This window comes from Nuphar pumila, chromosome 7 (genome assembly GCF_984573655.1).
Source record: "Nuphar pumila chromosome 7, dmNupPumi1.hap1.1, whole genome shotgun sequence".
Lineage (NCBI taxonomy): Eukaryota > Viridiplantae > Streptophyta > Magnoliopsida > Nymphaeales > Nymphaeaceae > Nuphar > Nuphar pumila.
Window position 1 is genome coordinate 106,420,242 of NC_143255.1, and position 25,718 is coordinate 106,445,959.

At 36.5% G+C, this 25,718-nt stretch overlaps 2 protein-coding genes across 3 annotated transcripts in view; both read left to right on the plus strand.

Moving 5' to 3' along the window:
* Positions 1 to 14,444, plus strand: part of LOC149832791 (Major facilitator superfamily protein) — a 33,886-nt gene extending 19,442 nt beyond the window's left edge. The window contains exons 6-9 of the mRNA XM_090012589.1: positions 13,494 to 13,676; positions 13,815 to 13,900; positions 13,989 to 14,073; positions 14,151 to 14,444. Of these exons, the coding sequence (XP_089868715.1) occupies positions 13,494 to 13,676; positions 13,815 to 13,900; positions 13,989 to 14,073; positions 14,151 to 14,282 (486 nt within the window). The 3' untranslated portion in view covers positions 14,283 to 14,444. The remainder of the gene's footprint in view (positions 1 to 13,493; positions 13,677 to 13,814; positions 13,901 to 13,988; positions 14,074 to 14,150) is intronic.
* Positions 14,445 to 21,739: 7,295 nt separating this feature from the next.
* Positions 21,740 to 25,718, plus strand: part of LOC149832792 (peptidyl-prolyl cis-trans isomerase CYP21-1-like) — a 47,444-nt gene continuing 43,465 nt past the window's right edge. For both annotated transcript variants that reach the window (XM_090012590.1, XM_090012591.1), the window contains exons 1-2: positions 21,740 to 21,884; positions 23,861 to 23,939. In XM_090012590.1, the coding sequence (XP_089868716.1) occupies positions 21,810 to 21,884; positions 23,861 to 23,939 (154 nt within the window). In that variant the 5' untranslated portion in view covers positions 21,740 to 21,809. The remainder of the gene's footprint in view (positions 21,885 to 23,860; positions 23,940 to 25,718) is intronic.

Consider the following 25,718-nt stretch of genomic DNA (forward strand, 5'->3'; position numbering starts at 1 on the left):
TGCTACCAATGTCCTCAAGCATGAGGTCTATGCAATGGGAAACACATGGGATCCAAAAGAATGACCCAAAATTTTCTGCCATACCTGCTTAACTATAATTTGTTGTATTATCAGTAATGAATTGTACAATGTTTTGAGGTTGAACCTCTTCCACAACCTGGTAAAAAACCCTCAACAATACATTTATTGTCTTGGACGTATCAGACAAGTCAATTGGTTTTAAAAACATGGTTTCTTTGGGGCAATAGACAAAAAAATTTATCAAAGTCGTTGACTTTCTATCTATCCACCTATCTGCCATGATGCTACACCCAGTCTCTTTCTATGACTGCCTCGTCTCATCACAATAAGCCTTAAGCCTTCACTTCATTCACATTGGCATCTAAAATCTTTCCTCTTAAAGAATGATATGAGCATATTGTATCTAGGCTCGATACTGGTTATGGCATCTGCCATGGCTTCAAAATGAAAGAAATTTGCCGCATTGAAAAGAATGCAGGCATTATAGAACCATTTCTCAACCATGACATTCGCATGCTCAACTAAATGTTGAGGAATCATACCAGTACGAATGTAGGGTTGTGCCCTAGGGGCAGTCCTAGGAGAAAAAAAAACTCCTAATATAACCTCTAGCTCTACCTCCTAGTCCACCTCTCGAAGAACTCCCTCCCGCTCCTCTTCTTTCTCCTCTTTTTTTTTTGTGCCTACAACACTACTATTAACACCAGCCACACATTTTTCCTTCGCTGCAGAACTTTCTACTTTTGATCCTATGCTATGGGTTGTAGGATCAGAAGTAGGGAGCTCATCTTCGTAATACACAACCTCTCAGGGCTCCGCATACCCCATTTCTGCCTATTTCATCTCCTCTCAGATTATCAAGTAATTGCCAACAATGCCATTTTACGACATCCGGCAATTTCCTTGACGTGCATGCGATGACATTATGACGTGTTTCGGCTAAATGATGCTTTTTAACCGAGAGATACCACCAGAAAAACTATTTTGGCAATAGTTGCATTTGATTCTTAATTTGTTTCCCGTCATTACCTGAGTGCTGTGAAAATCTCTACAAAAAGAGATTGTGTGTAACACCACAATACAAGAAATACAAAGAGTGCACAAAGGCACAAAGGAGAACACTCACAAGTGCACGAAGGCACGGATACACATGCACAAAAGCATGAAATAAAATGAACTTCAATTCATAAGTTCCCAAGAGGGGCTTTACAAAAGCATTGTTATTGCATATGCACTCACAAAAAAGGATATGTTTACAAGGGCCACTAAGGCCTATTTATAATGCAAAAAGAAGCCACAGGGTGCAGCTCAATATGACTGTTGGAGCTGCACCCAACGGTCACATTTGTGACTGTTGGGGGCAACTCCAACAGCTATATGGAGTTGTCCCTTTCACAACCGTCAAAAAGAAAAAAAAGTGTAAAAAGTAAAAGGTGTAAAAGGCAAAAGTAAATAAAAAAAGAAAAAGTAAAAATATTAGCCCAGTAGGGTGGTTGACACCTATTGAGTAAAAGGACTGAAATACCCCTGATGGGTATTTCAGTTTACAGTTAAGAGAGACATAATATTTTAACACTCCCCCTCAAACTTAGGGTGTCATGACCGAAAGTTTGCCAAGAAGGAAGTTAAATCTTGGAGAACACATCGCCTTGGTGAAGAAGTCTGCCAGTTGATATTCTGATGTAACATAAGGAAGGTCAATGGTTTTTCTTAAATATTCTTCACGAACATAGTGGCAGTCCATCTCGATATGCTTCGTGCGCTCATAGAATGTGTGATTTTTGGCAATGTAGATTGCACTTTTATTATCACAACATAATTTTGTAGGCCCTTGAACTTGAATATTCATATCTTCCAATAAGTTGCGAATCCAAACAATCTTCATGGTAGTAGATGCCATGACTCTATACTCAGCTTCGGTGGATGAAAGAGATACTTTTTGCTGCTTCTTGTATCTCAAAGAGATTAATGATTCACCTAAAAAAATACAGAAACCAGTGGTGGAGTGACGGTTATTTGTGTCACCTCCCCAATCAGAGTCAGTATAAGCAATTAAACTTAATTCAGACGTAGAAGATAGAAATACTCCCTTGTTTACTGTACCCTTTATGTATCTGATGATGCGAAGGATGGTGCTCATATGGACTGTAGTAGGTGCATGTTGAAATTGACTAGCAACATATACTGCATGAGAAATATCAGGCCTGGTAATGTTGAGATACGTTAGGGATCCAACCAGTTGCCGGTAAGGTGTGAGATCTTTTAGGAGAATCCCATCATCAATCTTCATCTTTGAACCTACTATTTTAGGAGTTTCGCAGACCTTGTCATCTGTGATTCCTGATCTATCAAGAATCTCACAAGCAAGTTTAGTTTGAGACAAAAAATAGCCTCTCTGAGAATAGGCAACCTTACTTCCCAAAAAATATGTCAGAAATCCTAAGTCTGACATTTCAAATCTTGAAGTCAAAATAGATTTAATGCTCTTGATTCCTTTGATATCATCACCTGTTATTAACATATCATCAACATATAACAATAATATAACAATCCCTGCATCAGATTTCTTAACAAACAATGCGTATCCTCAACAAGATACTAAAGTCAAAGGAACGATATAAATGTGCAAGCATACACACACCAAGAACACTTGGAACACTTGTGCACCAAAAGCACAAAATACGAAATCACCAAAGTGCAAATGCACTCATAAGTTATATAAACACTAAAATGGTTGGGCAATAAATCCCAACAACCACTACTAAATACAAGAGAGAGTGCCCATATTTATAGGGCTAAAGGAGACCTTGGAAGGGGCTCCACATAGTCGTTGGAGCCCCTCCAACGGTCACAAATGTGACCGTTGGAGGGGTCCAACGACTAGTGTGTTGGGCCCCTCCCAAGGTAGGTACAAGGCATTTATTAAATGAAAAAAGAAAAATAAAAAGGGAAAAAGAAATTACAAAACATATTCGAAAAAGAATATGTGTAAAAATGTCTAAACTACCCCTAAGACTAAAGATAGAATTATTTATATTTTACATATATAATAGGTAGATACATATACATATATTATATATATGTATATGTATTACCTTATATATGTAAAATATATATACGAAGTTACAAGATTGAATTACATAATTTAACACCCCCCCTCAAACTTAGGGCAGGATGACCGATAGTTTGCCAAAAAGGAAGTTGAACCGCGGAGCACACAAGGCTTTGGTAAAGAAGTCTGCCAACTGATATTCGAACGTAACATAAGGAAGATCAATGACTCCTCGGAGATATGCTTCGCGAACGTAGTGACAGTCCATTTCAATGTGTTTGGTCCGCTCATGGAATGTGTGGTTTTTCGCAATGTAAATTGCGCTCTTGTTGTCGCAACACAGCTTGGTGGGCCCTTCTATTGTGACTGCCATGTCTTCAAGCAGTTGATGAATCCAAACAATCTTCATGGTAGTAGTTGCCATGGCACGATATTCAGCTTCTGTTGAGGAGAGTGACACCTTTTGTTGCTTCTTGCATCTCCATGAAATCAGTGAGTCACCTAAGAATACACAAAAACTAGTGGTGGAGTGACGGTTATTTGGGTCACCTCCCCAATCAGAATCAGTATAAGCGATTAATTTTAAATCGGAAGAAGATGACAGAAAAACTCCCTTGTTTAGAGTACCCTTTATGTATCTTACGACTCGTAAGATGGCACTCATGTGAACGGATGTAGGCGCATGCTGAAACTGACTTGCAGTATGGACTGCATGGGATATATCTGGTCTGGTAATACTCAGATACATCAGAGATCCTACAAGCTGTCTGTAGGGTGTAGGATCCAAAAGGGGGAACCCCATCATCAATTTTCATCTTTGCTCCTACTACTGCACGAGTTTCGCAAAGCTTCTCATCCGTAATACCTGACCTGTCAATGATCTCAGATGCAAGCTTAGTTTGAGATAAGAAATATCTTCTAAGAGAGTATGCTACTTCAATTCCCAAAAAATAAGTTAGAAAACCCAAGTCAGACATTTCAAATTTATCTTTTAAGATAGATTTTATACTCTTAACCCCATTAGAGTCACTCCCAGTGATGAGCATGTCATCAACATACAAAAGTAAAATAACAATCCCTGTATTGGATTTTCTAACAAATAGAGCAGTGTCAGTAAAACAAGAGGTAAAACCATTCTCAATCATAACAGAGTTAAATCTATCATACCAAGCCTTGGGGGCTTGTTTTAGTCCATAGAGAGCTTTTTGAAGACGAAGTACCTTTCCCTTAGGAGCCTCCATTCCAGGAGGAGCATCCATATAAACTTCTTCACTTAAATCACCATTTAAAAAGGCATTTTTAACATCCATTTGATAGATGTTCCATTTGTTGATAGAGGCAACGGTTATCAGGCATCGGACAGTGACCATACGGGCTACAGGAGCAAAAGTTTCTTCATAGTTAATACCATATTCTTGACTATATCCTTTTGCAACCAAGCGAGCTTTATACCTTTCAAGGGAACCATCACTTTTAGTTTTTACTTTAAAAACCCATCTGCATCCTATTGTTTTCTTACCTTTAGGAAGATGTTGAAACTCCCAAGTTTTGGCTCTTCTCAGAGCCTCAAGTTCACTGTCCATTGCATTAATCCATTCAGGGCACTTTCGTGCTTCTTCAAAGTTCCTAGGTTCTATATAGGAGTGAATGACACTAAGGCAGGCTCTATATCTTGGTGAAAAAGAGTCATAGGAGATGAACCTAGAAGGAGGCCTTCTACTTCTTTCGGTTCTACGAGGGATTATTTCATTCTGTGAACCACTGGGACTGACATTACTATATCTGTCAAGAGCACTCCTAAAGTTGTTTTGATCTCTATGAGTATAGGTGATAGGGTCTCTAGGTAAGTCAATATGTTGATGTGACGAGGAAGGCAAGGAGGAGTTTTCCTCGGTTTCAAATTCATTTGGGTTACTTTGATCTGACTCATTATCACTAGTATCATCGTCTTTATTCAGTAAATCGAATAAAAAGGAGTAATCCATGTTTTCATTTTGAGGGTTACTATGTTCGAACCCACTAACATTTTCCAAAAAACTCACATTTCTGGAAACATACAATTTATCACTTTTGATATCATAACAACGAAACCCCTTTTGGGTTTCGGAATAGCCAAGAAAGGCACAATGAATGGCTTTAGGAGAAAGTTTGTCATTCTTATCAGTAAGGACAAAACATTTACACCCAAAGACCCTTAACCTGCTATAATCAGGTTCCTTATCGTACAGTTTTTCAAAGAGAGAAATTTTGTTTAAATTCTTCGATGGGAGTCTGTTTATGAGATAGACAGAAGTAAGGGCTGCCTCAGCCCAGAGATTTTTTGGAATATTTTGAGAAATGAGTAAAGTCCTGGTTGTTTCAATGATGTGCTTGTGCTTTCGTTCAGCTAACCCATTTTGTTGAGGGGTTTTCGGACAAGATTTTTGGTGAAGAATACCAAAGTTTTCAAGATAACTTTTAAATTCATTTGAAAGGTATTCTCCTCCAGAGTCGGACCTAAAAATTTTTAAACATCCATTGAATTGATTTGAAATCATTGTGTGAAAATTTTTAAAGGTTGAGAAAACTTCATGTTTATGTTTAAGGAAATAAATCCAACAAAACCTAGTGTAGTCATCTACAAAGATCACATAATATGAAAATCCTCCTTTAGACATTACCGGAGCCGGTCCCCATACATCGGAATGGACAATTTCAAATGGTTTTGTCGTGAACATGGATCTTTGAGGAAAAGGCAAACATTTCATTTTCCCAAGAATGCATTCATTACACAAAAAGTCACTTTTACAAAGATGTTTAACAAAAGGTAAATAAGAGATTTTAACAATATTGGGATGACCCAATCTCTTATGCCATACATGAATGTCTTTGTTTTGGGCGACATTGCAAAATTGACTCTTAGGAATTTGAAGAAAATCTACGTAGTAGAGGTCTCCTCTTCTAGAGCCTTCCCCAATCAATCTCCCGGACTGACGATCCTGTATCCAACATTTATTAGAAGAGAATTTTATATCGCAACCATGGTCCGAGAGTAGGGAGACGGAAAGAAGATTTAAGTTAAGGTTTGGGATAAAACGAATTTTTGGAACAAAGAAGTCTTGTTTTTCAAAATTACCTACTCCTTTAATCTCAAGAGATGTTCCGTCCGCGGTTGAGACAAAAGATGGAAAAGAATTTTTAGAGAAATTTGAAAGAGAGCAAGAACTAGGGGTCATGTGAAAGGATGCCTCGGAATCTAAAAGCCAAGATGTCTTACCGGGGGAAGAGGATGACATAGCGGCTCCGGAAGTGCCTCCCTTGAGAAGAGGTTGGAGTGCTTCTACAATTTGTTGAAGAGAAAGAGACTCATTTGATGAAGAAGGTCGTTCTTCAACTTGGGATGCCATAGCCGTTGCAATCAATTTCTTCCATTTAGGACACAAAGGTTTGATATGTCCGGGTTCTTTACAATAGTAGCAAGTCACTTTGCTATAGTCTCTTTTGCCATATCGATCATTTCCTCCTTGACCTTGATTCTTGAAATGAGGAGGTCTATAGGTTTTCATGTTGTTTCTCGGTCTTGACACGGCATTAGCCATTTCACCATCTTCTTGAGTAGAGGAAGCAACAAGAATGCTAGAATTATTTTTGCCAATCCCCATACGGGTTTCTTCACCACTTAGCTTGGTGATAACATCTTCAAGCGAGGGAGATGTGAAGGCGGAGAGAAGAGAGGACCAAACTTGTTCAAATTCGGGTCTAAGGCCATTTAAAAAAATGAAAAACCGGTCTTCCTCAAGTTGTTTGTGCCTTAATTCGATTGCCTCACCACTCCACTTAGGTTCAAGAATTGCGAGTTCGTCCCAAATAGCGGATAATTCGGCAAAGTACTCCCGAATGGTCATGTCATTTTGTTGGAGAGTCAAAGCCCTCTTTTGGAGAAAGTACTTGTGGGATAAATCTCTTGAGTTGTACATTTTCTCAAGATATACCCAAGCTTCAGAAGCCCTTTTAAATTTGATGATGTTGGCATTTATCTTGGTCTCAACGGATGAGAAAATCCAAGATAAGATCTTAAAGTTCTTCATTTCCCAATCATCATGTTTTTTGGAATACTCTTCAAGGGCCTTTTGTCTTTCATCCCCTTCGAGGATCTTGATATCCCCTCCTTCAACAATGGTAATTTTAGGTTTCGGTTCCGGTATGGATCCATGGACGTAACCCCAAAGGCCCTTTCCTTTAATATGAGCTTCGATATTACCGGCCCAAACATGATAGTTTGAGCCATTAAGCTTAAACCCAAGAGAGAAATGGGAGTCTTTTTCACCCATTAGAGAGGAAAGAAGCCAAGGAATAATACGTACCTCAATTACTTTTCGCGTCTTCCTTGATACGAGAGACTCCTAAAATATTGCTCGAAGAAGGTGATCCTCTTCGATTTCAAAAAACTTGAAGGCACGCTTTTTGAGGAATGCTAGAGAGGGCAAATCGCAATTCTCCTTTTTCAACGAGGCTCTGATACCATGTAAAAGTATCCTCAACAAGATACTAAAGTCAAAGGAACGATATAAATGTGCAAGCATACACACACCAAGAACACTTGGAACACTTGTGCACCAAAAGCACAAAATACGAAATCACCAAAGTGCAAATGCACTCATAAGTTATATAAACACTAAAATGGTTGGGCAATAAATCCCAACAACCACTACTAAATACAAGAGAGAGTGCCCATATTTATAGGGCTAAAGGAGACCTTGGAAGGGGCTCCACATAGTCGTTGGAGCCCCTCCAACGGTCACAAATGTGACCGTTGGAGGGGTCCAACGACTAGTGTGTTGGGCCCCTCCCAAGGTAGGTACAAGGCATTTATTAAAAGAAAAATAAAAAGGGACAAAGAAATTACAAAACATATTCGAAAAAGAATACGTGTAAAAATGTCTAAACTACCCCTAAGACTAAAGATAGAATTATATATATTTTACATATATAATAGGTAGATACATATACATATATTATATATATGTATATGTATTACCTTATATATGTAAAATATATATACGAAGTTACAAGATTGAATTACATAATTTAACAGTGTCAGTATAGCATGAAGTGAACTCATTTTCAGTTATTACATTGTTAAACCTATCGTGCCAAGCCTTGGGTACTTGTTTCAGTCCATAAAGAGCTTTACGAAGACGAAGAACTTTATTTTTAGGGATTTCCATACCAGGTGGAGCATCCATGTAAACTTCTTCATTAAGATCTCCATTTAAAAAGGCATTTTTGACATCCATTTGGTAAATATTCCATTTTCGAATTGAAGCAATGGTGATAAGACATCTGACAGTAACCATACGAGCTACTGGAGCAAATGACTCTTCATAGTCAATCTCATATTCTTGACTATACCGTTTAGCTACAAGACGAGCTTTATACCTTTCAAGAGAACCATCACTCTTAGTCTTGACCTTGAACACCCATCGACATCCTATAGTTTTATTGCCATTGGGAAGAGATTGAAATTCCCAAGTGTTAGCTTTCTTAAGAGCTTTGAGTTCACTCTCCATGGCTTCTCTCCATTCAGTACATTGTTTGGCTTCTCCAAAAAATTTTGGTTCAAAATAAGAGTGAATGGCACTCAAACAAGCTCGATATTTAGGAGAGAAAGAATCAAAAGATACGAATCTAGAGGGAGTCCTTCTAGTTCTTTCTGTTCTCCTAGGATGAGAATCATGAGTGAAAATAGTCTCACTAGGTTCACTATATAGTTCAATAGCACTCCTAAAGGTGCTTCTATCTCTATGAGAATAAGTGATGGGTTCTCTAGATATATTTTCTTCTTGAGGGGTAGAAGGGTTAGAGTTATTGTTGATCACAACCATTTCATTTTCACTATTATATGTTGATTCATCATCACTAGAGATATCATCATCCTTAGATAAAAGGTCAAAAAGAAAGGAGTAATCGACATTTTCTAAATGAGATTCATTTTTTTCAAAACCACTATCATTTTCCAAAAAAATTATATTCTTTGAAACATATAATTTATCATTCTTAGAGTCATAACATCGAAATCCTTTTTGAGTTTCCGAATAGCCAAGGAAAGCACAAGGAATGACTTTTGGTGAGAGTTTATAATTTTTATCGGTAAGAACAAAGCACTTATAATAAAAAACTCTCAACCTATTATAATCGGGTTCTTTTTCATATAGAATCTCAAAGGGAGAAATTTTATCTAAATTTTTGGATGGAAGTCGGTTGATAAGATAGAAGGAAGCAAGAGCCGATTCGGCCCAAAACTTTTTAGGAATATTTTGGGAAATGAGAAGGGTTCTAGTGGTTTCAATGATATGCCTATGCTTTCTTTCGGCCAAACTATTTTGTTGTGGGGTCTTAGGACACGATCTTTGATAGACAATGCCACAATCCTCAAGATATTTCTTAAACTCATTAGAGAGATATTCACCTCCGGAATCGGTCCTAAATATCTTTAAATTACTATTAAATTGATTTTTGATCATCATATGATATGTTTTAAAACATGAAAAAACTTCATGCTTGTGTTTGAGAAAATATATCCAACAATATCGTGAGAAATCATCCACAAAAATCACATAGTAAGCAAAACCACCTTTGGATATGACAGGTGACGGTCCCCAAACATTCGAGTGAATAATTTCAAAAGGTTTAGTACTAAACATAGTTCTTGGTTCAAAAGGTATACTTCTCATTTTTCCAAGAATACAATCATTATAAGAGAAAGTATTTTTACAAAGATCTTTAACAAAATGTAGATAGGATAACTTGGTAATGTTGGGATGACCAAGTCTCTTGTGCCAAACATTTATGTCTTTATGTTGGGCCACATTACAAAAGGTGTTTTTAGGAATTTGAATAAAGTCCACATAGTACAAGTCTCATTTCCTAGAGCCTTCCCCAATCAATCTCCCGGACCGGTGATCCTGTATTAAACATTTATTAGATGAGAATTGAATGTTACACCCAAGGTTCGTGAGTTGAAAAACAGAAAGCAAGTTTAAATTTAATTTTGGTATAAGTCTAATTTTTGGAATAAAGAAGTTTTGGGTTTTAAAATTTCCAATTCCCTTAATTTCGAGAGAAGTACCATCCGCGGTCGAAACAAAAGAAGGTGACACATTTTTAGAATACTCGGAAAGAGATGAAATGTTTGGGGTCATATGAAAGGATGCACCCGAATCTAAGAGCCAAAAAGTTTTACCTGGAGGAGAAGAGGTGGATACGGCGGCACCGGAAATAGCTCCCTTTAGAAGAGGTTGAAGAGCCTCCACAATTTGATTCAGAGATAGAGCTTCTTTTGAAGATTCCTCTTTGGATGGTTGAGATGTAGTTGCCATTGCTAGAAGTTTCCTCCATTTTGGGCAAACCGGTTTGATATGACCCGGTTCTTTGCAAAAGTGACACGAGATTTTGCTATAATCTCTTCTTCCTCCTTAATTACCTTGATTTTGATTCTTAAAATGAGGAGGTTTATATGTTCTTAAATTGTTACCGGGTCTAGAAACGACATTAACACCATCACATTCTTCTTGATTTGTGGACACTGCAAGCACACTAGGATTTTGCTTCTTAATGCCCATACGGGTTTCCTCTCCACTTAATTTAGTTAAGACATCTTCAAGAGAGGGAGAGGTAAAAGAGGATAGGAGAGAAGATCTTATTTGCTCAAACTCGGGCCTTAGCCCATTCAAAAAATTGAAGAATCAGTCTTCTTCTAATTGCTTATGACGAAGCTCTATGGCTTCTCTACTCCACTTGGGTTCAAGCATGACACGCTCATCCCAAATTGAAGAGAGTTCTGCAAAATACTCTCTTATAGACATATCACCTTGAACAAGAGTTAACACTCTCTTTTGAAGATAATACTTATGGGACAAGTCCTTAGAAGTATACATCTTCTCAAGATACTCTCACGCTTGAGAAGTCTTTTTAAACTTTATAAGGTTGGCATTAATCCTTGTCTCAACGGAAGAGAAAATCCAAGACAAGATCTTGAAATTCTTCATTTTCCATTCCTCATATTTCCTACTATATTCCTCAAGAGCATTAGTTCTTTCATCTCCCTCAAGGATTTTGATTTCCCCTTCTTTAACCAAAGTAATTTTAGGTTTTGGTTCCAGAATCGAGCCTTGAATGGAACCCCAAAGCCCTTTCCCTTTGATTTGAGCTTCCATATTTCCGGCCCACACGTGATAATTTGAGCCATTTAACTTGAAACCAAGAGAAAAATGAGAGTCTTTCTCATCCATTAGAGAGGAAAAAAAGAAAGAAAAGAATATGTACCACAATAAGATTTTAAATCTTTCTTGTTGTAGTAATCTTCTAAAATATTGAATGAAGAAGAGTCTCCACTCCAATCACCAAAAAGTTGAAGGCACATTTTCCAAGGCACTTGATATTGAGAAAAATCACACCAATTTCTTTCTCCAAACAACCTTGCTCTGATACCATGTGAAAATCTCTACAAAAAGAGATTGTGTGTAACACCACAATACAAGAAATACAAAGAGTGTACAAAGGCACAAAGGAGAACACTCACAAGTGCACGAAGGCACGGATACACATGCACAAAAACATGAAACAAAATGAACTTCAATTCATAAGTTCCCAAGAGGGGCTTTACAAAAGCATTGTTATTGCATATGCACTCACAAAAAAGGATATGTTTACAAGGGCCACTAAGGCCTATTTATAATGCAAAAAGAAGCTACAAGGTGCAGCTCAATATGACTGTGGTGCAGCTCCAACAGCTATATGGAGCTGTCCCTTTCACAACAGTCAAAAAGAAAAAAAAAAGAAAAAGGTGTAAAAGGCAAAAGTAAATAAAAAAAGAAAAAGTAAAAATGTTAGCCCATTAGGGTGGTTGACACTTATTCAGTAAAAGGACTGAAATACCCCTATGGGTATTTCAGTTTACAGTTAAAAGAGACATAATATTTTAACAAGTGCACCATTGCCATTCCAGATCTTTCGATGCCATCTTCCCCCAAAAACACTCAATAACAAGAAAAGAATAATTTTTTTTACCTTAGTCCACTTCTTTGAGTGAAAAAATGGGTGAAAATGCACTTTTACTTGAGAAAATTGCAAAATCCATCTCTCTTGCGCACAAATAGGCTCTCAAATCAATCTCACAGAACCTAGGGTACGTGAGTTTCCTTCCAAGAGCCTCTACAGGTGAAGTTGGCCCTTAAGAGGGCTTTTAAGCCCAAAACGAAAAAGACTTGTTTTTGGGTCTTTTATAAATGTTCCTTTAATAATAAATCCACCTGTTTTATCATATACTCATGGTAACCTATTTCACCCAATGTGCACGAAACCTACTAGTGATGCTTTCTTTACATCCATCATCTTGTTATACAATAAAATCTAAGTGTCAATTTTTTTTTGCACGTGTGTATTGCAAGACATGCAGTTTTCCTTTTATTGACTTCTTGATTATGTGCTTCTCAAAGTTCTAATGTTAACTAGTTTCATGGGTTTCTTTGTCATCTAGTTTCTGAAATTATGTATACCAATTTCCACTGTCAGTGAATATGTGTGCATGTATACTGTGTGTGCACTTTCATGTGCGCATGAGCTTCTTATGCCAATTGCTTATTTATCTTACCAGTAGAAAGGCAATTCAGACCTGTGGAACTCAAGTTAGAATTATCTAATTTGCCCAAATTTCTACAAATCACATGTTTTTAGGATGTTAATTTCTTTATTTATAGGGTCATATAAGTGCAATTTTGAACAGTAAGTGTCATGCTCTGTCAACTTCCTTGGATATCTAAAACAGATAATGGGAAGCATGTTGGTTGCAATCAGGGACCACAGAAATATGCGTATCATATCTACTTGTTAGCAGCAATACCAAAAACCAACTACCATAGGTTGCCACACTATAGGTGATGGAGTATCCAATATTCTATAGAAATTGGACTCACACACATAGGTGAGGCACATGCATACACACACAATTTAGTGGAAATAAATAAGCAATAGTTCTTGGCCGAACTGCCAATGGATATTTCAATTCCCAAGTGAATTCTGATTATAAAAAACGTCTGGTTCAATCTGGACTTGTCTATCAAAATAAGCCAAACAAAGAATAAAATGAACAAACGGAAGAAAAGAAAACAGAAAACAGAAAACAGAAAACAGAAAACTATATTTTTGATGGATCACGACTGCTTATTAAATATTACTTTTCTGCCCTCAGAATAGGATCTTCACAGCAAACCTATTGAGTGAAATGCCTTTGCAGCTCATTATCTTTTCAGGTTGATGATGCTATGAATGCTAGTTATTTTTTTTTTCCTTCTTCATGTTATGGAAGCAGCAAGTCAGATGTATGCATGTCTTGTTTCAGAAATGAGATAAACAAGCTGCTCATTCTTTCCTCTTGGTGCAGGCAGATGGGAGAGAAGTGGCTACAGGATTGATATACCCATGTCTGCTTGGTGCAAGGATGTTTGGCAGCACGGTGGTTCCATGGGTGTTCAGTGGTGCACTTTCTGTCCGAATAGAGGAATGCTTGACTGTTGCTTTCGTGGTGGTTGGCTTTTCTTTTTCTGTAATAGCTTATGACTATCAGGTAAGATTTATTGGAACAATTCAGTGATTATGAAGTTCCATGTTTAGCATGTTTTGCACAGATTTTCACAATCATGTTAAATATAAAGCTCCATGTTTGACATATTCTGAGCAGAATTTCACAATCATGTGTTTGCAGGAAATTGCAGTCCTAGTGACTCTTTTCTGCATTATCCATGGATCTTTTGGCCTAATTGTACCTTCACTTGCAAGACTGAGAAGCATGTAAATCTGTCTTATTTTTCATCTGCACCTTTCTTTTTTTGGTTCCTGCATCTATGAAAAAAAACTTCTTACTGACCTGTAATTGCAGGTATGTACCGAATGAATTGCGTGCTGGTATGATGAGCCTGTCTTTGGTACCTGCAAATGCTGGGATCTTGCTTGCCTTGATCCAGGTGCACAACAATGTTCCTTTGCTTTCCCAACCTTCTCTTTTAATCCAACTTTCTTCATCCATCATTAAAATTTTCAGGGTGGATATTACCGGAAAGTTGAGAATTCAACCATCATGGCATTGTCTTCGTTTGGGTTGTTTACTTCAGCATTATGCATTCAACTTCTTAAGCGGCGATGGCAACGGAATCGTAACCAGCGTGTATTGTGATTTTCCCATTTTGAACACTGTAAAAGAAAATTTTCACAAGGTAGCAATGTCTTCCATAATTTTGTAGAGAGAGAGAGATTCATCGTTTGAAGAACTTTTCCAAGAAAGAATGCTACAGATTGATATTTCATTGATTTTGTGTTATCCAATCTTGATCTAGAAGAATTGCAAACCCTCATTAAGAAGCTTCTTAGCTCTTCGTAGAATACCATATCAAGTCCCTACCTCGTATAAAGGGAGCCTGGCATTTCCATGGTTGATAATTATGTAACCAACAGCCATTAGAATCTGACAATCTGCATCCCATAGAGGTCCTCTTTAAAACCGGAAATTTTACGTCAAGATGCTGGGAAGCAACTGCTGATGAAAATATCTTGGTATTATCAGGAATTTCCTTTTCAATCCAAAAATGCAAATAGCCCTGTTTGGTTGGTGAAATTAAAAGACTTGTTCAGTGGGATTGAAATATTGATTTGAATCACATTTTTGTTCAAGGGAACAAAAGGAAAATGCAGTGTCAAATACTCGAGGTCCTTTTAATCAAATTTTGTTGAATATGGTTCCAATTTGCTAGTGGTATGTACATGCCCCAAGTTACATAGGAAACTGGGATCAGATAGGAAACTGCATTGTGCTCTATAATTCAATATCCGAGTTGATCTTATTTGTCTGGATAACTGAACTAGTAAAACCCTGGGGAATCTATAATTCCTTTGTTTTTTCCATAAAATAACTGGGGGGGCTCTCCCATTACATGAGATTGACAGACATGCTAGTCAGGTGGGCGTTGACGCCAAACTACACGATCCCCTGGAAGGGAAACAGAATTAAGGAGAGATCACACACGGGTTACAGTCCGTAACAGAAACAGATGGAATAAAAACTGCAAACTGAGATATCGATGATGCACCCTTCTACGTCCTTCGATCATATCAGGCAGCCAAGCACTCCACATGGTATTGTTGGTAGTAATCGAGATCTGGTATTTCCCAGGGGTTCAACAGCTTCTTCCAACACCTGTAACTCAGGGTAAATTAAATCTGAAATATCCCTCCAAGCACCCGCCACCACAAACGAACCATTCCTCTTGAGAATAGCATAGGCTATTGCATAGCAACCCGCACTCCTGACTGAAGCCAATTAAATACCAAAGTCTTTCACACCTATAGGAGGCCATGGGCTAGGTATAATACCATAATGACACCTTACATGCTTCTGAGCCAGACCACTGCAGCTTCTGAAATTCTCACAGCACAGAGACAAAAGGGTGAACATATGATTTCTCGTATGTGAACACTGTGCGTGTTTGAATTGGTTCCTGAACAACCAAATGCGCCGGAATTTTAGTACAATATCAACTATTGATTTTTTTTTTACCTCTTTAAAATACACATACCAGCATAAAGATGCTTAATGAAAAACATGTTTTCGATACAATCAAAAACACATCCAACGGTTCAGTCTATTATAAAACACCTGAAACTATGATTTTTAGAGGGTCTTTACATGACCTAACGAAAAAAGGGTAGCACAATCCCCATATATATATATATATATATATATATATATATATATATATATATATATATATATATAGAGAGAGAGAGAGAGAGAGAGAGAGAGAGAGAGAGAGAGAGAGAGAGAGATGCATTCGATCAGCCCCCTGTTTTGGGGGGTCTCTCATTTTATTCATTGTTTTGCTGATTGTTTTTGCATTCTTTGGATGGTGGAGTGGATTAAGATTCCCCAACCGCTCCACCATTGGCCTCATTTCTCTCTCTTGTTTTTCCGATTATTTATTTCTTTGGTGTTCTGTTGTCAATGGGGTTCCTTGGGTTTCTTGGTTTTTTCTAGATCTAGGCTTTTTGTCTTCATGGAGACATGGAGTTGGATCTTTTGGTTATTTAGGTTCTTTTGTATTTTTTGGTGATTTATGTTAATTTTGTCAAATAATTTGACATGGATAGGATTAAGCTAGGGATTGCATGGGTTTCTATCCATTTAATGATATTATGCCTCCTTTTCGTAGTTTTTCTGATCTCCCTCCCTGTCTTTGCTCATGTGGCTTATTGGTCTTCCCGATTCTTTTCCCTTTTTCTCAAAGAAGTTAGGAAGGAGTTTAGGGGTTTGATTCATTTTATGTTATGGGTTGGGGTTGAAGTTAACTAGGAGCCTCAAGTTTTATTGGGTTGATTTCTTGGTTTACTTATTTATTTTTGGGTAACCTGAACCTGGTGCAGTTATTTTTTGGTAGCTATTTGTTATTTTGTGTTTTCTAGAGAACCCAAATTGAATATTTTATTTTGTTAAAAAATGAAATGAATGCAGTGTATTATCATTCATTCATTTTGTGAATGAATGATACAAATGTAATGTATGAGTGATTTTATTTTAAAAAAAATAAAATGAATGCAATGTATAAATGACCTCATTTTGTAGAAGAATGAAATAAATGCAATCTATAAGCAACTTTATGTTTACAAAAAGATGAAAATACACACGTATACATGTGAGTTTTCTTCAAAATAAACAAATTTCTTGCTTATGTACAAAATTTCATAAAAACATAAAAAATTTGCTTTATACAAAATAGATCACACGTATATAAAACATGCATTTTTTTTTAAATATGCAAATTTCTTGTACAAATGCGCAAGTAAATTTTCTCCTTATGTGCGAACTTTTTAATGCAAGATGACATGTATACATGCAAAATTTGCACATATATATGCAAATTTTCTATTTATGTATAAATTTTTATCAAAAATATGATATTTTTGCTTTAAATTTCATTGTTAAAAATCAAATTCGTTTGTTTACCAATTTAACAATACATACAAACAAAATTTTTAAAATTTATAACTAATTCATTTACAAATATAACAAAAAGAACTACAAATTTTGTTAACCTAACATGAAAAATTATAACTAAGTTTTTAAATACAACCATGAATGAACTTTAAATACTTAACTGAGGAAGTTGATGAACGTCAGAATAGAGCGAAAAACTTTCACAGGAATCTCCGCAAGGGTACAAGAAAAAAGGTTAAGGTGCTATAGGAAAAAAGGTTAGTGGCTTTTTCATATATAAACGAATAAAAGAAAAAATAATTACAAATGCCTATATATACACAGGTAAATTCGCATGCTAAAACGAAATCTCACATCGCTTAAAGTCAACATAATACAAAAAGTTCATAAATTCTGCAAACTTTTCATAAATTTTGCACCAAAAGTAGACTTTCACAACCTCCAACACGAAACACTTGCGAAATTCACAATCTAATAACTTATATATACACGTAAATTCATACACAAACAGAATTTTGCATCGCTATAAGTCGACAACATGCAAAAGTCCATGAATTTCACATAGAACGACAAACTTTTGCAACCATAAACACAAAATTTTTTACAAAATTCATAAGCAACTTTTGCAAGCAGTAGCACAATATTTATATTGTTTGTGCAAAATTCATGATTTTGACAAAAATATCATGTAGGTTTTGTTTTTAGTGAGATTTAACGAGATCAAAGAGCGTTGTGATGTAAAGCACAAAAATTGAGAGATCTGCTTGTGTTAAGGGTAAAACAGTTTTAAAAAAGTTGAAAACCCGCAAAAATGGTCATTGGATAGATTTCAAAATTTATGGGACATTTGAGAAAACATGTCAAATTTATCATACAGTATAGTCATTTTTGGTTTTTAAAACTCACAGTATACAACAATATATCATTTAGCATTTGATCGTGGTGTTTTATTACTAATTGTACCAAAAAAAAAAAAGAACAAATTTTTGAAAATCATGGTCATGGGTCCCACAATTTCTTTGGTACTTGTTTTCCGGACAATATAGCATCACAAGGGCATATTTTGCTGTGGATAACTAAGCATGGATTCCACTGGATCCACGTTTCAAAGCTAGCTAGCTCCCACTTGATAGTGACTAATGCAAATGCTCTCTTTCTAAAATAATCAGATATCAGTTATTTCTTGCGTCAAACGAAAACAAAAAAGGTCGCAATTTTTTCAATCTTCAGTACCATGGTACTAAGTTGATAATGTAAATATGACCTCACCCATAAGGACTCAACTGATCAGGTAGGGGCGACTTGTGAATGTCACCAAGTTGGTGGGATGTCACAAGTTTGAAACCCTGTTGAAGTTAGGGGAGACTTCAAGGGTTTTACCAACCAGAGTTCAGCCAATATGGGGTTGGTGAATCGTGATTAAAAAAAATGTAACTGTAACCTCACATCTCTCATTCTCAAGGAAAAAAGGTGGGATATGGGCTGAATCATGCTTGATCCACAGCCAATTACTTTGGCCGGATTTTGCAATAGCACTGATAATTTACTATCCCGATCCACTCTAAACCTTGTAACTGTAACCTCGCATATCTCTTGTTCTTATATAGGAATAAGAAATACGGTTGACATTGATCCGAATCTGACTGAGAGCCAGATCAGATTACTGTGTTTGTCAAATCTAATTCCTTATCAACAAGTCCTATAATATAATAATATTTGCAGTTGGATCCAACCCTAATTTAGAAAAGGCTACATATATCCAGCAATGTAGACATCTGTGATGACTAGGGTTGAAACTTGGAGCTGTAAGCCTCTTATATATATATATATATATATATATATATATATATATATAGTCACTAAGAACTAGAATATGAGAACCAGAAATATGGGCATTTCCAACACTTTTTTTGCAAATCCAACGATGTAGATGTGCTTGGCATGGTAAATTTGCTAGGAATCAACAATTGGATCGTGTATTTTCAATAAAAAATATGATTTTTGAATGCTTGAATATTTATGAAGATTACAAGCCATTGATTTTAAAGCCTTTAAAAAATCTTGCTTATGCATCAAAAGTGGATAATTCAAGAGCGGGTTCTTATAAAACCACACATGTACATCACATCCGTATGGTTAGGTTCAAGAGAAAAGAACAAAAAGTCTATGAAAATAGTGGTTCACATATTAGCTCTCACATTCTAGTAATTATATATATACATAGGATAACTGAAATTTGTTTACCAACCAAATATGTCTAGTGGTATGAACCAAGTTTTTTATAGTTTTTTTTTCCAAAAATTTCACCATACAAATGTGATCTAGAAACTTTGTTTTGTAGAAAGAGACTCTTGGATCATCCAATTCTGATGCATAAGAATAACCTTTAAGGGTTGAAAATCAATAGCTTAGAAATTTCATAAATATTCAAGCATAAAAAAGCACATTTCTTAATCCGATTACAATGATCCAACGGTCAATTCCTAGCAATTGGACCACGCTGAATGCATCTGCAGTCTTAGATTTGTAAAAAAACCTATGAAAATCTCGACTCATACCATCCAACATATTTGGTTGGTAAACATATTTCAGTTCTCTCTCTCTCTCTCTCTCTCTCTCTATATATATATATATATATATATATATATATATATATATATATATATATATATATATATATATAAAAGAGGGATTGTTCACCCCTTGTTCTCCTATTCAAAATTTGTATGTTAAATATGTTTTTGACAAATTTGACTGTATATATGTGATATTCATGATTGAAAACATATGATTAGACTCTTTTTTTTTTTTTTTTAATTTATAACTTGAAGAAACTGCTCTTGACACAAAGACCGGGACCCGATGGCTCACTCTACCATACTTACGGCCGTTGTGCTGACAACATAAAATTTTGAGGCTAGGACCCCTATCTCCGGGGCCTACGCTACACATTGGCTTGCGCAAAGGGACGATGCCCATGAGAATCAAACCTTGACTGCCCGTCTAGCAGTCAAGGCCCCACCCCACTACGCCAACCCCCCTTGGGGCATATGATTAAACTCTTTGATCAAAGTTTTTTGATGTGTAAGTAAGATTTTATGATAGAATTTCAAAAATTTTAAAACCATTGATTTTTGCATCCTCTAAAAATCCTATCTACACATCAAAAAAGATTTATCAAAAGAGTATTTATATGTTTTCAACCAAGAGATCACATTCTTATGGTCAGATTTGCTAAAAGACATATTTAGCCTACAAATTTTGAAAAGGACCTCTCTCTCTTATATATATATATATAAGGTCAAAGTTGGGTATGCTACCTAATGAACAATGGGGGAGTCAGGTTAAAGGTTTTACCCAATTTACAGTCAATGATGTTTTTTGTTTGTTTGACTAGCAAAAAAAAAAAACAAAGCAATAGTTCAAGCGCCCCTTAGATCGAAGCTGGTGCGTATTCAATGAACAGAAAGATCACAAGTGCCTCATGCATTTAAGTAGAGATCAGTACAATATGGAGAAAAGATTTCAAATGTAGTTGTGTGCACAAACGCACTAAGCATCAATATTGACCCAATGTGATGCCAAGGCATCATCAATGTGCTTAATTAAAGTAAGAGACTGGCCAAGCTGCCACTCACTGCATACAATCATTTAAAAACAGCGAAAATATGATCAGAAAATCAAAGTCATGGGATAAAATTTCTATCAATTAAGGAACTAGGATTTGTTGTAAAAAAATGCAAGGATAGAGACAGTAGGTGAATGGCCCAATCAAAAGTTAATTATTAAGAATACATGATGGACATCATCATAGTCACAAATCTCAGTTCCGGGATTTTATCAGCAATGAATGATCTTGTAATATTTTTGAGAAGTTTGTTTTTTCTTGGGAAAATCTCAGAAACAAATTAGTATATTTAAGTTTTGAAAACATATTAGAAAATATAAAATTCGAACAAAACCACGGAATATACAAAAATAAATAAAAATGTTAATATCAAGTTAATTAATAACACAATAAAATGGGTGAAGCGAGGGGGAGGTCAGTTTGAGGAGAGATCGATCGAGCGAACCAGAAAACTTTATTTTGACTGTTCAAGAAGGGGTAAAGGGGTGGAGCAAAAATATTCGTAAAACAAACAAAACCTTATCGAGCCTACCGAGCTTTATCGAGCTCAATACACCCATCAAGCTCGGCTCATTTATGACACAAACTAGCCACAAGCCAAGCTTGATGGTGCCGAGCCCGAGCCGGCTTGGTTGGTAGTGCATACCTAATAGTCTACTTAGCTCTAGTGTGGATATGGACCCAGATTTGGACCTGGTACTTAAAAATCAGACCCGCACATATAGGACCCGTTTTATGTTTTCAACTTTGCACCCCTAGGGACTGATAATCGGGTGAGATCCAGTTAGGCTTGGGTAAGGCCCGATCCGTCGATAGTGCTGGGTCGTGGAAAATTGGAAATTATTCGATGCTTTTCCGGTTCCTTTAAGACGCGGAAATTACGCGAGACTTTACTGGTTCTATCAATTCGGTACTGTCTCAGAGCGACTCGGATCGAAAATGATGTTGGGTCTTCTTCGTCGACGTGAGATGCTCAAGAAATCCAAAAGATTGAGACCTCCATAAATGTTGGGAGGCGTCCTCCTGTGACGAGAAGGATCAACGAAGAAGCGTGATGACCAAGTGCGTCGTGCCAATTTGATGCTACAATGAGGAGAAAGGGGTTGTTGTTTCTCTTGGTAGTCGTCATCATTGTGGTTCTTGTATTGTCAATCCCTCGGAAGGTAGCCCCTTTTTCTTTCTCCTTATGTCTCTAGTTCACTTCTCTTACCTTCTAATTAGATCTTGCATTGGTTTCCTTTTCTGTTTTTTAATGCTTTCGTCTGTTATAGCTGAAGTTTTTATGAAATGGATTTGTTGGTGTTCTTGATTTCCTTTGTCCGTTATAGCTGATGTTTTTTATGAAATGAGTATGTTCGTGTTCTTGATTTCCTTCGTCCGTTATAGCTGAAGTATTTATGGAACGAGTTTGTTGGTGTTCTTGATTTTCTTCATTCTTGGAATTCTTTTTTTTTTCATCTGGGTGTATCGTATTTTGTGTTATGTTGGGTAGCCTGGATTCTTTGAGATAAAGGTTGGGCATATGAACATATGCTTGAATTTGACCATAAAGTGAAGTTGGTCATGCTTTATTTCGTCTTCACTTGTGAATCTTGGGAATGGTTAAAAGATGTGTATGTTAAACAATTGAATAAGATCCACAATAGAAGACAGTTCTATGTTATCTTTAATACTAATTGGGATGCTTGCAAGGGAGAGAGATTGTAATCTTAGATCGTTAAATCTTTAGTTTATGCCAGGTCCTGAGATCTGTTGTATAGAGTAAAACTTGGTCATGATATGCCTCTTAATCTTGATTTTGAGGTCAATGTAGTGATGGCATTGTCAAGCAGCCTGTCTAGCTGGGAAATGAACATTCTGACCATACTGTGCGGATTTTGCAGATTGCAGCCTATTCTACCTTGTATCCCACTTTTCATTTCCTCGATAACTGATGCAATTCTATGGTGCAAGAACTTGTATAGCCACCATAACCGTCACATTTTCTATCATTACAAATATAGTCCGGATTTGGGGTCTAATTATCTTGGAACAAAAAGATTCCCAGGAGCCATTGCTGCAATGGATGTACAGCCTTCTGATTGCGGCTGTGCAGTAGCACTTTCTGATGATTGAGATGATGGGATGCAGTTTTATTTTTCTGTAAGTAAGGAGTCCTTTAAAGAAAATGTCCAGTCTGTGATCAGGGCTGTCCATGCCATTTACGTCTGTTATACTACCTGACATGAAGATGTTTGGATTCAAATATACTGTAAGTGGCTAATTAAAAAAGGTAGAATCTTGGCCACATTACACAATCTGCTTGGATCTTATGTGCTTTAGGAAAACATAGGCATAACTTACTTCAATTGATGCATGTTCATGGCGACTCTTGTGAACCTTCCCACCTCCCTGTCCATATCCTCATCGTCCGTTATTTTTTTCATTTGATTCTTTGGCTGTATGCGTACCTTATCTATATGTGGCATGCTGCAATTTATGGTTTAAACTAAAGATTTGGTGGGACAGTGGGTTGAGCTGATGACTCATCTGAGTCGATCCAGTTGACCCTCCTGCCGATGTTGTTTTTACATTGAAACTCTACTGTATCAATGCCACAATTTCACAGTTAAGCTCTCTTTATGACTGTGAAGTTTATACATCACACAAAGTAGTTGATTGTGATGCTTGATAGAATACCTCAGTGACAAAAAATGACGAATTTACTTTCTATAATTCATATTTTTTTGGTATTTAAATATTAGATACATCATCAAATTATTCCTAATTGTTACTTATATGTTAATATTTTTATGGTCATAGATATTTTTGCTGTTACATACATTTATTTTATTTACATAATATTTTTTTATTTTTATATATGAAATAGAAGCTAGCAGAACCAGATCGTGTCACTAGGTTGACCCAGTTGAGTCCTAAGTCAGGACCAAGCGAGTCGAGTCACAAGTCACTGGGTTTTCAGATCATTACAATTTAGAAGATAATTTGGTTCTTATAGTTATTCTCATGTTCATATGTTTTGGAGTTCACGTGTTGCTTGAACTGTTCCTTAGGACTTTTATATCTTGCATAGTGTGGATGTTACATATTATGAGTTCATGGATCAACTGCTGCTAATCTGTTGTACATCTGATTTTAGGAGGAAGAGAAGACTGAAGAGGTGCTTGAGATTACTCATAGAGTGTACTTGGATGTTGATATTGATGGGCAACATGCTGGTAATGGAATCACTTTTTTCTTATTGAAATTAATTTTCGTGGAATTTATAACCATTCCCAAGGCCTTTTTTTGGAATTCAATAATGGAATTTAATTTTCTGATATGAAATTATCCATTATTTCATTTAGATTCTATACTTGATTAATATGCCTGCATCCTTGACACAGCCCATCACTGTGAATTTGGATTTCTTATGATGATAAAACTAAGTGACTTGTAGGCACTTATTCCTTTTAATATCAAATCAAGAGATTCTTGGCAAATGTCTCCTTTTATCTTCTTTTGCAAAAGATTTGCTGTAAGAGATTGGGATGATTATGGTCAGGATCAGAGTTACCGGAAGCGCCTAGGCGTATGGGGAAGCACGCTTCCCCGATACGCGCTTCGGAAGTGCGAAACGTCACACTTTCGAAACGCATGGGGAAGCGTCCCCTTTTTTGGGAAGCGCGATTCTCTTTTTTGGGAAGCACACTTCCCTTTTATGGGAAACGCGTTTCCCTTTTATGGGAAACACGCTTTCCATTTATGGGAAGCACGCTTCCCCCTTGCTTCCCCATTTTTTTCATTTTTTTGCTTCCCCCTCGCTTCCTAGGTCGCTTTCGAGACGGTTCGTAATTTTCTTCTAAGTGGTCCCCCGCTTCATAAATTTTTGAAAGTGCCTCTCTTCCCGCTCCCGCTCCCGCTCCCACTCCCGCTTCCTCGACTGGTAACTCTGGTAAGGATTAATACTGTTTTTTTTTTTTGGTAAGATAAATATTAGTATGGGGGCCTTGTTAGAAAGTGACTTGGAATACCTTGGGTTCAATAATGAACCCATACTTATGCACGTAAAGTGCAAATATACCCATTAAAGGGAAACAACACACGCACATAATGTGCCAATACATAAAACCCATAAAAAGGGAAAAATATGACTTAAAGTCATAAGTTACATATCATTGAAGAATAATGGAGAAGGGGTGAAAACCCCATTACAATGGAGCATAAGCTCCCTCAAGAATTAAGAAATACAAACGGGAGAGCTCCTATTTATAACAACAAAAAGGAGCCTTGGAGGGGCTCCACTCATAGACGTTGGAGCCCCTCCAACGGTCACAAATGTGACCGTTGGAAGGGGCCCAACGTCTATTTGAGTGGGCCCCCCAAGGTACCTTTTGGTACTTGAGAAAAAAGAAATAAAAATAAAAGAAAAAGAAAAATAAAATAAATTACAATCACATTCATAAAGTGAATGTGCGTAAAACAGAGGAAAAGACTAAAATACCCCTACGGCTAAACAAAAGGAAAATATATATTTTATATATATAAATAGGAGGATACATATACATATATACCATATATGTATATGTATCATCTTTTATATATATAAAATATATCTAATTACAACAATTGATGGGTACATTTTAACACCCCCCCTCAAGCTTTGCAGGGAAACGAAAAGATTGAAAAAAGGCAAAACTCCACGAGGCTTCGGCGACTCCAAGAGGCTTCGGCAAGGATGCAATGAAACTTGAAATAGCCTTCCTCCAATTGTCTTCAAATGATGAACCCATTTCCCGAACCATCCAGGGTACTTCCCTTTGTCCTATCTCTAAGATCCTGAGAAAAGAAAACAACAAAGAACAAGTAAACAATATCTTTGCACTTTACTCAAAAAGGAACATTCCTAACAAGGTGCAAAATTTATGCATAATATGATAGTTACTTTAGTATGAAACGAAAAATTTAGAAAACCAAAGTTTCTAAATCATACATTATGTTAAAACAAAATGAGCGGA